This window comes from Octodon degus, unplaced genomic scaffold, assembly GCF_000260255.1.
Source record: "Octodon degus isolate 3935 unplaced genomic scaffold, OctDeg1.0 scaffold00158, whole genome shotgun sequence".
NCBI classification, from domain to species: Eukaryota; Metazoa; Chordata; class Mammalia; order Rodentia; family Octodontidae; genus Octodon; species Octodon degus.
The window spans coordinates 3,063,592-3,076,795 of record NW_004524734.1 but is presented as its reverse complement, the minus strand read 5'-3'; the positions used below and the strand labels follow the sequence as shown (position 1 = coordinate 3,076,795).

The 13,204-nt window shown below is 41.4% G+C and overlaps 1 protein-coding gene across 3 annotated transcripts in view; it reads right to left on the bottom strand.

Moving 5' to 3' along the window:
* Ube2k (ubiquitin conjugating enzyme E2 K) overlaps positions 1–12,676 on the bottom strand; it is a 74,281-nt gene extending 61,605 nt beyond the window's left edge. The window contains exon 1 of one of the 3 annotated variants that reach the window (XM_023702796.1): positions 12,367–12,676. Coding sequence is in view for 1 of the 3 variants with exons in the window: in XM_004642643.3 (XP_004642700.1) it covers positions 12,367–12,429 (63 nt within the window). In the remaining 2 variants the exon portion in view is untranslated. The remainder of the gene's footprint in view (positions 1–12,366) is intronic. The other 2 variants (XM_004642643.3, XM_023702795.1) reach the window with 2 other exon arrangements.
* Positions 12,677–13,204: the final 528 nt, after the last annotated feature.

Genomic DNA, 13,204 nt, shown 5'->3' with positions numbered 1-13,204 from the left:
AATCTAAGTGCCTATAATCCTGGAATTCAAGAGACTGAGGGAGGACAATTATTTAGTTTGAGGCCAGTCTGGGCTACATTGTGAGTTCAAAAGTAGTCTGGACTACACAATGATACCTTCTGTCAAATATTCAAAAATAAACCACACATGGTGACAATGCCTGTAACCAACCCTCTGTAACCTCTGGCAGGTTTGAGATTGTCCCAATAAGCAAACAACCAACCCAAAAATAGCCAGGATGATGGCACATACCTGTGTTCCCAGCACTTGGGAGGCTGATGGAGGACTGAATTCAAGGGCAACCTGGGCTACATAATTAGTTCAAAAGCAGTTGGATTACCTAGTGAATCCTGTCTAAAATTTTAAACAAGCAAGCAAGTATTTATAAAGTGACAAAAGGCAAACCAAAAAAATGTAAAGAGATATAAATTAAGAACAAACAACTGGACATGGCATTGCAGGCCTGTAATCCCAGCCCCTGGGAGACTGAGGCAGAAAAATCTCAAAATGAAAATACATGAAAAGGGTTGGAGGTGTAGCTCAAGGCAAAAGCCAGAAATTTTATTCTAAGAACTACTAAAAAAAGGGGAGGGGCAGGAATATAGCTCAGTGGCACAATGCCTTCCAGATCCACCAAAAAAAAAAAAAAAAAAATCATTAACACAGATAAATCTTAAAAAAAGAAAAGATACAGATGTTTCGTAAATAGAGTATAAAATTATTTTTACACCCAAATATGGTATAAATTTCTTAAACAATGAACTACAAGGGTATGTGTGTGGAACCGGGATTTTGAACTCAGGCCCTTGTGCTTGCCAGGCAAGTGCTTATTCTCCCGAGCCATTTCCCTGGCCCTATGAATTACAAGGGTATGGACAAGGATTGTAGCTAAGTGACAGAGGATTCCCTATCATACAGAAGGCCCACCTTTCAAGCTTTAGTCCTATGTACACAAAAGGGATAGATGGATATATAGCAACTTCAGTCTTGTAGTTACTCCTAAGAAAAAAATGGAATGAAGAAAAAGTTACAGGCCAGGCATGGTAGTGCAGGCCTGTAATCTAGCACTCCAGAGGCTAAGGCAAAATGTGAGTTCAAAACCAGTCTGGTCCACAAAGCAAGCTCAAGGTCAGCCTGAACTGCATAGCTAGACACTGTTTCAAAAAACAAGAGTGGTGGGAGACAGAGAAAATAAGTAACATCCTCCCCGGCAGGCATGGTAACACACACCTGTAATCCTAGCACTCAACAGGCTAAGGCAGGAGGGTGGTTGCTAGTTTTGAGTCCAGTCTATGCTACAAAGTGAGCTTAAGGCCAGCCTGAACTGTATAGCAAGACAAAGACTTGGGGGCCAGGGAGATGGCTCAATAGAATAAGCACTTCCCTGGCAAGCACAAGGGTCTGAGTTCAATCCCTGGTTCCATCAAAAAAAAAACACACAGGGGGCTGGAGAGATGGCTCAGTGGTCTAAAGCACCTACTTAGAACAAGTTCAGCGAAGCACAGGGACCACGGTTCAATCCCCTAGCACCACATGCCAGCCAGCCCGCCCCCTGGTGGGCTGAGCTGGCCACACACACACCTCTCTCTCTCTCTCTCTCTCTCTCTCTCTCTCTCTCTCTCATAAAAAAAAAAAAGTTTAAAAAAAAAAAAAAAAAAACACACAAAGACAAAACAACAACAGAAAAAACCAAAACAACAACAAAAAAACCCTCCTGATCAACCAAAGGACTACAGATGAAGTTAAACAATTAGAGAATTCCTATGATTAAATGGTAACGGCAATGTAACACACTGGAACTTAAACAACAAAATGAACAGTACTAAGGAAAATTTGTAGCAGTAAATTCCCACATCAGAAAAGGAGGGAATGCAAATAACCTACTGCTGAACCGCAAGCTTCTAGAAAAAGAGCAAATCAAGCCTAAAGTTCACACAAAGAATTATTTAAAAAAAAAATGCAAAATTTATGTACAAGAAACTAAGAAAATGCCATAATCAATGAATCAGCTGATTCTGAAAGATTAAAACACACAAATTCTTAGCTAACCTTATAGAAAAAAGACCCAAATCCATGAAATTAGGAATGAAAAGAATAAAATCACAGCAAATCCTGAAGAAATTCAGAAGATTCAGAAACTACTACGATGGAACATGCAAAGAAATGGACATATTCCTAGATTACCAAAGCTGAATCAAGATACAAAAATTATAAATAGCTTAGTATCAATAAATAATATTGAAGATGCAATTTAAAAACTACCAACAAACACGATTAATTACTGAATTATGTAAGACATTTAGAGAAGCTCTAATGCCACTATTGCTCAAACTTGTAATGATATTGAAAAGGAAGCTATAGTCCCAAACCAATTCCTGGAAGCAAGCATTACTCTGATACCAAAACCAGAGGAGCCAACCAAGAAAGGGAATCGCAGGCCAACATCTCTAAAGAACACAGGTGAAAAAATCTCCAAGAAGATGATATACCCTGGCCAAGTAGGATTCATCCTAGGTATGCAGGCATGATATGCAACTCAATAAATGCAATACACATTAACAGAACCAAGGGCAGAAACTGACAATCATCTCAATGGATGCAAAAAAGTGTGAAAAAATTCAATACTCACTCATAAGAAGAAACCTACAGAAAACTGGAATAAGAGGGTCTTAAATCCCAATCTCATAAAACCCATCTATGACAAACTATCAGCCAACATCATACAAAATGAACATAAATCCAAAGCTTTCATTCTAAAATCAGGAAAAAGAACGTCCACTATCACCACTCTTATTCAATATGGTTCTGAAAACATTAGCCAGAACAATTAGAGAGAAAAAGAAGTTAAATTATAATTTTTGGACAACATGATACTCAACATAGACAACAAAAACTCCACCAATGGGGCCAGGGAGATGGCTCAGTGGAATAAGCGCTTCCCTGGCAAGAGCAAGGGCCTGAATTCAATCCCCAGTTCCACCAAAAAAAAAAAAAAAAAAAAAAAAAAAAAAAAAAACCTCCACCAAGATTTCTAGATTTAATAAGCAAATTCAGTTGCATAGCTAGATACAAAAAGCAATTTAATTCCTGTACACAAACTCACTGAAAGGAATTATGAAAATATCTTTCAAGATAGCATCCAAAAGAATGAAACTCCTAGGATCAATCTAATTAAAAGATTTACACATTGAAAATTACATTACTCTTAAAAAAGGACCAAAGAGGACATCAGAAAGTGGAAAGGTATCCCTTGCTCTTCAGTAGGAAGAACCAATATAGTGAAAATGATTATACTTTCAAAATTGTTATACAGCTATAATCCTGATCAAAATACCAACAGCATATCTCACAGAATTAGAGAAAACAATCCCAATATTCATTTGGAACCAGAAGAAACCTAAAATAGCAAAAGCATTCTGGGCAACAAAGGCAAGGCAAGGGCATCACAATCCCTGACTTGAAATTATACTACAAAGCTACTGTGATGAAACACCACCAAACACTCTGAGCCACCTCACTGACAAAGGAGCTAAAGGTCTTTACTGAAGACAGTCTCTTTAATAAACAGTGCTGGAGGGGCAGGGAGATGGCTCAGTGGAATAAGCGCTTCCCTGGCAAGCGCAAGGGCCTGAGTTCAATTCCCGGTTCCACCAAAAATAATAATAATAATAAAATAATAAATAAATAATGCTGGAAAAACTGGCTTTCCAGATGCCAAAGACTAAACTAGACCCATTTCTATCATCAGCTCTAAACTAAAAGAGAAATGGATCAAAGATCTAAATATTAAATCAGAAACACTAACTCTGCTGAAAGATAGAATAGGTAGAACTCTTAAAGACACTGGTGTATGCAAAGACTATAATCAAAACCCTGATTGCACAGAACTATCACAAAGAATCAACAAATGGGAACTTATCTTACAGAAACTTTTGTACAGCAAAAGTAACCACCAACAGAGGGAAAAGACACCCCACATTTGAGAAAAAATTTTCCAGCTGTTTCTCAAAAGACTAATATTTAGACTATAACAAGAACTCAAAACTCCAACTTTAAAGATCCAATCCAAAAATGGGTGTCTGAAGTTAATACACAGTTCTCAGATGAAATAGAAATGGTAACTGTATGAAAAATGTTCAAAAGCACTGGTCATTCAAGAGATGTAAATTAAAACAATGCTGACATTCCATCTAAAAGAATGGCTACCATCAAGATAACAAATGCTGGTGAGGGACAAAAAAAGGTACCCTTCTCCACTGTATGCACCCATTGTAGAAATCAGTGTGGAGACTCCTCAGTCTAAAACTAGAGATTGTACTCCACCTAGTTAGCTCCCTTCTTGGTATCTTCCTGAAAGAATGAAAAACATCACACCAGAGAAATACATGTAAACCCATGTTTACAGCAGCACAGTTTGCAATAGCTATATCTTGGAAACAACACAAATGTGCACCAACCAATGAATGGATAAAGATTTTTTTATACAATATAGTACTCCACCATAAGGAAGAATAAACAAGGCATTTCTAATTAATGGATTCACCTTGTGACCATACTGTTTTAGTGAAATAAATGGGACACACGTTTAAATATTGTATCGTTTCTCTCTGAAGTAGAAACCGAAGTAAAAATAAGGACAAAAATGTGTAATAGATACTGGGAAATGGGAAGAAAATGTTGAAATGAGAAGAGGAACAAGGGAGAGAGGAAGCCAAAAGGAAGGAAAGGACAAGAAAAAAATAGAAGGAAAAAATGAGTCAAAAGCTTCTTTTTTTTAATATTTATTTTTATTTATTACATTTATTTATTGTGTGTGTGTGTGGCCAGCTCAGCCCACCAGGGGGCGGGTCTGGCTGGCATGTGGTGCTGGGGATCGAACCGCGGTCCCTGTGCTTTGCCAAGCTTGTTTCAAGTAGGTGCTTTAGACCACTGAGCCATCTCTCCAGCCCCAAAAGCTTCTTTAAAATAAGTGGCTCTCTCTTGCTGCTTTTGCTGTCTTGCACTACCATGGACTGTTGCCCCTCTGCCATGTGCCACCTTGCCTTGGATCCAGCCAATTATGGATTGAAACCTCTACACAACGTGAGCTAAATATTCTTCTCCTCCTTTAAAATGAATGAATGGGGGCTGGTGAGATGGCTCAGTGGTCTAAAGCACCTACTTGGAACAAGCTTAGCAAAGCACAGGGACCACGGTTCAATCCCCCAGCACCACATGCCAGCCAGCCCCGCCCCCTGGTGGGCTGAGCTGGCCACACACACACACACACACACACAAATAATAAATAAAAAATAATAAATAAAACATTTAAAAAAAATAAAGCTAAATGAAGTACAAAAAAAAATTAAAATTAAAAAAAATAAATAAATAAAATGAATGAATGAAGGGCCAGCCAAATAGATCAGCAGAATAAAGCACTTGCTTAGGCAGATGCAGGGGCTCAGGGTTCAATCTCCAGCCTGCGATGCTGGCCCCATCCCTGGGGTGTGCTGAAACGGCAACTGAGACTGCACATGATGGCACCTGCCTGTAATCCCAGCACTTGGGAGGCTGAAAACAGGAGAATCACTACAAGTCTGATCTGTGTAGTAAGACCCTGTACTAAAGTACAAAAAAAAAGAATGAATGAGGGAGGGAAGGAGAGAGGAACAGGTAAGGAGTTAACAGGTAGGAGGGGAATAAGAAAAAAAGGCACCAGCAGGATATATCATGTACAGGTACAAATTCCCTGTGATCAATGTTATCATTATGCATATCTAAAATGTACAATAAAACCAAGAAAGAAGGGAAAACACTAAAAATAAGTAAGTAAAATACAATTTTTAAATTGTGAGATCAGAGCCGAGGAGATATCTCAACTACATAAGCACCTTCCTGGCAAGCCTAAGGTCGAGTTTGATCCCCAGCACCCAGCAAAAAACAAAAACGTGAAAGCAAATCCTACTACATTACCCAGGCTGGCCTCAAACTTGTGATTCCTTAGTTTCTGGAGTAACTGTTAAGATTTTTGTTTTATCCTTATCTATAAGCTTTCTGTGTTCAAACCACCCCCACTATTTCATAAGACATTATTTAAATGTTACACAGGATTGTAAACTATACACTCCAATAATTATTATAAAAACTTGTTCAAAGTTATATAACTTACATTTTATATGTAAATTTAAATCAAAATGGCCAAATTTAAACTTTTTTCTTTAAATCAAAAACAAAGCCAGGCACACCGGTACACATCTATAATCCCAGCACTAGTGAAAGTGAGGCTTCAGAAAATCACCACAAATGAGGCCAACCTGAGTTACAATGAGAGCGAGGCCAGCCTTGAACTACACAGTAAGAACAAGTCTCAAATAAAAATCAACCAATCAATCAAATAAAAGCAAAGGGGCTGGGAACAAAGATCAACAGAGAAATTACACTTGCTTAGTAGGAGTAAAGGCCTCAGATTCCATCCCCAGCAGGGAAAGAGAGGGAGGGAGAAAAAGGTTAGAAGAGAAACATTAGAAGGGGGAAACAAAATTCAAAACATTCAAAGTCAGTAGATTACGCATTGGACCTTGTCTATTCCGTAAATAAATTCTATACATCTTAATAATCTTACGTGGTCTTCTAAAGGGTGTGGACCACAGCAGTGGTTCTCGATATTTAGCCGTTTAAGCTGATACAACTGGCAAGGTTATGGTCTGGTAGGGGTATATTTATCTAGTACTAGGACTCAAAGAGATATGGCTAAACGTGCTAAGATGCACAAGAGAGTCACACAGAATAGAAAATTATTATCTTTTCAAAATGCCAAAGAAGCCAGGCGTGGTAGTGCACACCTGCAATCTCAGCATTTGAAAGCTGAGGCAGGAGCCCCAAAGAGGCTCAAGGCCAACCTGGGCTACACACTGAGTTCAAATCTAGCCTGAGTTACACAGTCAAACTCGGTCTCAAAAAAGTCACAAAATGGCAAAGAAACCACAGCCTACAAAAATGTAGGGACTTTCTTCTAAAATAAGCAGCTACATCTATACAGAACAACCTAGATCAAATATTAAATTTATAAAATTTAAAATAACTATTAGAAAACTGGGGGCTGGTACGACAGCTCAGCAGACTAAAGTGCCTGCTTAGGCAAGCTTAGGCAAGGGCAGGGGACCACAGTTCAATCCCCAGCACCACATGCTTCACCAGCTCAGCCCCATTCCCAGGGCAGGCATAGTGGTCTATGCCTGTAATCCCAACACTAGAGAGGCTGAAAGTAGGAGGATCACGTGTCCAAGCTGCAGAGTGAGGCCCTGCAACAACCAAATACATTTTTAAAAAAAAAGGGAAGAAAACTAAATTAAAGAAAACAACATGCTACAACAGTAACTTTCATGGAACCAATTTGTTTATGCCATAGATTTAACCAATCTCTATAAGAAAATTAGAAAATAAACCAGGCATGGAGGTACATGTCTTTAATCTCACTACTCAGGAGGCTGAGGCAGGAGAAATGCCATGAATTGGAGGCTAGCCTAGGCTACATAAGTGAGTTCTAGGTCAGCCTGCACTGTATAAGACGATCTCTGAGGAAACAAACAAACAACAACAACAAAAGAACCCTAGAAAATGTTAAATCGGGTATGGTGGCTTTCCTATACCCCAGTGAGACCTGTCTCAGGACAAAAACAAACCAACCAAAAAAAGTCAGGTAAACCTTCAAGTTATACGTATCACTTATTTCAATGAACTTAAGCTAACATTAAATTAAGCCTGGGAGATAGATGGCTCAGTGGAATAAGCACTTCCCTGGTAAACACAAGGGCCTGAGTTCAATCCCAGGTTCCACCAAAAAATTAATTAATTAATTAATTAATTAAGCTGTGTTAAAATACTTTAACCAGTATACAAACCAAACTTGTTTTATTTGGGTTTTGGGTTTTTTTTTTTTTTTTGAGACAAAGTCTGGCTATGTAATTCAGGCTGGCTTTGAACTCACTAATGTAATCCAGGCTGGTCTTAAAATTGTGGTAATCCACCTGCCTCAGTCTCCTGAGGGCAGTGATTCCATATATATGTCACTGCACCTAGAAAATTATTTTTAAATAATTAAAATATGCCTATCTTTGATCAATTCATGACAGTATGATATAAACACAAGCAAACCTAGATGTTTAAATTCCAAAGCTCTATGTTTGCAGATAATTTAACTTCTCTGAATCTCAATTTCTTAACCTAAGAAACACAAAAGCTAATTCAAAGACCCGTTCCCTCTCTCTTTTTTTTTTTTTTAAAGGCAATGTCTATATAGCCTAGGCTAGCCTTAAACTTAGTGATTCTCCTGCCTCAACCTCCAGTGCTGGGATTATAGTGCACCTCCATGCCAGACTTCAAAAACCTGTTCTTAAGAATGAGAAACAATGTATAATCAATGACATTGACAGGCATTCTACATATAGTAGTTATTAACACCAGTAACTGGTAGTAAAACATGATTCATGAACAAAACAAATGAGGGTTTTACATCCTCACAACCAACAATTCACCTATAATACTTGACTCAAAATAACTATAAGATGTACTGTTAACAAATTTTTTATTCCTAACAACTCTGAACCATTACTTAAATTCTGGTGGATGTGCATGCCTGTAACCTCAATATTGTAGTTGGGAGGCTGAAGCAGAAAACAGATTTGAGGCCAACCTTGGCTACACAGTAAATTCAAGGTCAGCCTGGACTACACATCAAACTACAAAGCAAAACAAACAAAAGACTATCTGGCAGACAAAAGACTGGCTTCCAAACACTATCTTATGGAAAAGAGGTCTAGATGGTGCCTTTATTTCATTTGAGTAAAAATCATTGACATCACTCAAAACTCAAAAGAGAGCTATACTCAGAATCCACTTAAACCAATTTTATCAATTTTACAGGAATCCTTTTACTTGTATTGACAAACATACTCCCCCACTTTTGACATAAACGATGGTCTCCTGAACAGTCTTTGCACCTCACTTTTCACATTTACCTAGAAGACCATATTTTAACTTTGTTTTGTTTCATTTTTGACACAAGGTCTCCCATGTAGTTTAGGGCAGTCTTGAACTCAATTTGTAGCTCAGATTGGTCTTGAATTCACAGTAACCCTCCTGCCTTAGCCTCAGGAGTGCTGGGATTATAGGGGTGAGAAGTTGTATTTTAATCAACATACTCTAGGACCACTTATAAGCTCCTACAACAAGAATTCAACACACAGCAGCTACCTTTAAAAGGTACTTAAGGCTGGGGAGATAGCTTAGCAGCCTAAGCAGCTGCCTGGCAAGTGCAAGGATCCTGGTTCAATCCCTGGTACTGTGCCCACCACTGAAACTGGGCAACCATCATGGTGCACACCTGTAATCCCAGTACTGGAGAGGCTGAGATAGGAGGATCATTATGCATCAGAACTCCATTGCGAGACCCTGTATGAAATAAATAAAATGACTAAAAGGTATTTGAATGCCCAGCAAAGGTCCTGAAATCAATCGATACTTTTAGAGAAAACAAGCATGAGTTAAATTTTGGTAGAGATTCGTATGACATGATAAACTATTTCATTATTTGATCAGTCATTCAAAATATATTTACACACTTAAAGGAATACTTGGGTACAAGTATTTCAATGAGCAGAAAATAACTATGCCTATTAAAATATCAATGAACGGGCTGGAGAGATGGCTCAGTGGTCTAAAGCACCTACTTAGAACAAGCTTAGCAAAGCATCAGGGACCGTGGTTCGATCCCCCAGCACCACATGCCAGCCAGCCCCACCCCCTGGTGGGCTGAGCTGGCCACACACACACCTCTCTCTCTCTCTCTCTCTCTCTCTCTCTCTCTCTCTCAAATAAATAAAAAAAAAAAATTTAAAAAAAAAATAAAATAAAATATCAATGAAATAAAATGTTGGTGAAAATAAAGCTAGTATTGTTTATTTCCAGATCAAATTTCTGACACTCTCAATATTCTTGGCATCTTATTTTCCTGAAAGAAGTTTCCTTTCAGATTTATAATGGTACTACTCCTCTTTCAAAGTGCTGAGGGTTGATCCCAGGTCCTCATGTATACTAGGCAAGGGCTGCACCTCTAAACTATTCCTTCAGCACAAGCAACTATGCTTAAAAAATAACAAGTCTAGTGCTGGGTGTGATGACGCATACCTGCAATCCCAGCACTCGGGAAGCTGAGACAAGAGGATAGTTACAAGTTCCAGAACAGCCTTGGCTACAAAGTGAGATCAAGGCCAGCCTAAACTGCACAGTGAAACCCTGTCTCAAAAAAAAAGCTGGGGAGACAGTTTAGCAGCTTAAGCACCTGCCTGGCAAGCACAAGGTCCTGAGTTCAAATCCCAATATCATAAAAAAAAAAAAAAAAAGGAAAAGGGAGGGGCCAGGGAGATGGCTCAGTGGAATAAGTGCTTCCCTGGCAAGTGCAAGGGCCTAAGTTCAATCCCCAGTTCCACAAAAAAAAAAAAGAAAAAGAAAAAGGGGGGGAAGGTCTGTTTGCATAGCATGTTTGGTTTTTTTTCCTGAAATACTGTGGCCCTTGAAGAGCAGTCATATTAGTGTAATAATGTGCATTACTACAGCAATACAACAATTTCTGGTGATCTTCAAGTATAAGAATACCATGCTGAAAAGTCACTTTACATAAAGCAAAAAGACCATACGCTACATGAATTCAATATGAGTATGAGCAGCTTACCACTTTTTAGTAAAAGAAAAGACATTAGACATCTACTAAGTTTCAGGCACACACAACCACATAGAAATGTTTCACACTGACAACAATACCTGCAATCTTCCATTAGGAATATATCTCAATTACGAATCCTGGAATACATTTTCTTATAAAAAATTAAAATTACTATTACAGTGTTTTAGTATAGACATTTATGACTATTTCTGCATTGTACCACAAAAATACAAAGTCATGCCTCCATTCCAACTTTTGGCAAATGAACAAATGCAAAGTTCAGAGTTCATACACACATGCTGGTAAAGGATCATTACTTTCCTGCTACTTAATTATCTAATCGCATTCAGTAAATATAATAACTCATTTTGAATTTTAAAGTTTTCTCCATGTGTATTTGCTAAGAAACTTGATCACAGTACATTTAATGGCACAAATAAGGTTACTAGTTTTACCTGGAATGGTGTATTTCATAAATCATTACTGGTATTATCAAAACACAAATCATAAAACAAAAAACAAAATAGCTTACTGTATCCTATAATAAATCTATAAAACAATTACTTTTAGTATTATCCTATTAAACTCAATCGAGAAAACCTGGCATTCTTACAATACTTGTATAGCTTTTAATAAAATAAGTAGTCCATCGTGTATAATTTACGCAAATAAATGTGGCCTGTAGTAGTGTACAGTATCTAAATCCTACAGGACTGAAAAGGAGAAATTTTTCTTAAAAAATTCTATACTATTATGTCATGGTCATAGTAGGTCAGGATAAACTTAATGAAACACAATAAGTATTTACCTGAAAAAATGCATTGTCCTTAAGAGACCTATTTTTCAAAAGTTAAGAGTCAATTTAACTATGAAGGACATAATAATGAAGTTTCACAGCACGAGTCACAGAGGCATTGTCTTAAAAGAAAGACTGATCACTCGTCAACAGTGTAGTGAAATAAGCTATTCAAATACTCCATCTTTTTTTCCTAGCTAAAAATATTCAATACACAGAACAACTTCCCTCTGGCCAGTCAAAAAGCTTTAGATGCCAATACAGAGGCCGGGGGGGGGGGGACCGGGGGGAGCAGATAATGATCTAACTTGGAATTGATTTCCTACCTCCGGTGAAAATTCCCTTATCCCTGCCTCCCTATACGGCGCCGTCCCAGTAAGCCCCCCTCGTCGCCAGGCACCAACTACGGAGAGAAACAGCCAGGCCTCCGCCTCCCACATCCACACCTAGGGTCCCTAAGGACAGGACAGCAGAGGCCTGGCAGGCAATCACCCAGAATCCCCTGAAAAGTGCGGGCCGTCGCGCGGCTCCCCGGATCCGGTTACTACCTTTCCCCTTCCCCCAACCCACTTCCCCGGTTTTCTCGAGCTCCGCCTGCTCCCTCCCGCCCGGCACCTCGATCCTTTCCCGAGGCGGCGGCGGCTGCCGCGGGGAGCCCCGGGAGCGCGTCCCGCGTCCGGCCCGCCAACCCGCCCCGGCCCGGAGGGAGGCGGCGGAGGGAGGGAGCGGAGGGGAGGGGGCGGCGGCCCCTCGCGGGCGCAGCGGCTACGCGGCCAAGGCCACCAGGGGCTGTCGGGAACGTTGGGGTCGCCGTTGGGGGTCCCTCCCGCCCCCGGCCAAGGTGGGGGACGCCGGGGAGTAGATTCCTGACCTCCTCGCTCTTCAGCACCTCCTTGAACTCCCGCTTGATTCGCTGCACCGCGATGTTGGCCATGTCTCCGCCCGCAGCTGATTCGTACCCGCCTCCTCCGCCACCGCTACGACCACCGCCGCCGCCGCCACCTCTTCCTCCACCGCCTCCTCACTCGGCGATTCAGACCCGAGCACCCGAAAGCTACCACGGCCACCCCTGCCACTGCCACCGCGGCCGCCGCGCTCTCCTCAGTGTGGAATCACCTCCGCGCCCGGCCACCAAAATGGCGCCGGCGCCGCGCATGCGCACGACTCCGGCCCGGCCGGGCGGCGCAGCCGCTCCCGTTGTCGCCCCACGCGCTCCGCCGCGAGGCCGCGCCGCACCGCGCGTCCCCGCCCCAACTCCGGCCGCGTGGCTCCGCCCCGCCGGCGTCTGGAGTGGCGAGGGTGCGGCTTCCACGCCAGCCGGCCCCGGCCCCCGGGGCCCGCCCCTGCGCCTCCGCCCCTCTTTATGCCTGTGTGCTTCGGTCGAGGCTTCTAGCCCAGCCCGACCTCTTGCCGCGACCAATGGCCGCGGCCGTCCTGACTCGGCCTGACCCCGAGCCGCAGGCCGAACGTGCCGGGCTGAGTCTAGCGTCGGGAGCCGCTCTCCAAGAACTCGGTCGGGTCCTCTGCCGATTGGGACAGGCCCAGGAAACCCACTGCGGTGGCTTTTGTTCTGGAACCATTGTAATGTCACTACGTTTCCACCATCTCAGGTGACACAAGCTAGGAAGAGTCGTTCTTGTTGGATCGCAGCCGGTGCGCTTGAGAGATGTTCCATGGAGCGGCTCGGGGTGGGTTTGGAAGTCAGATGT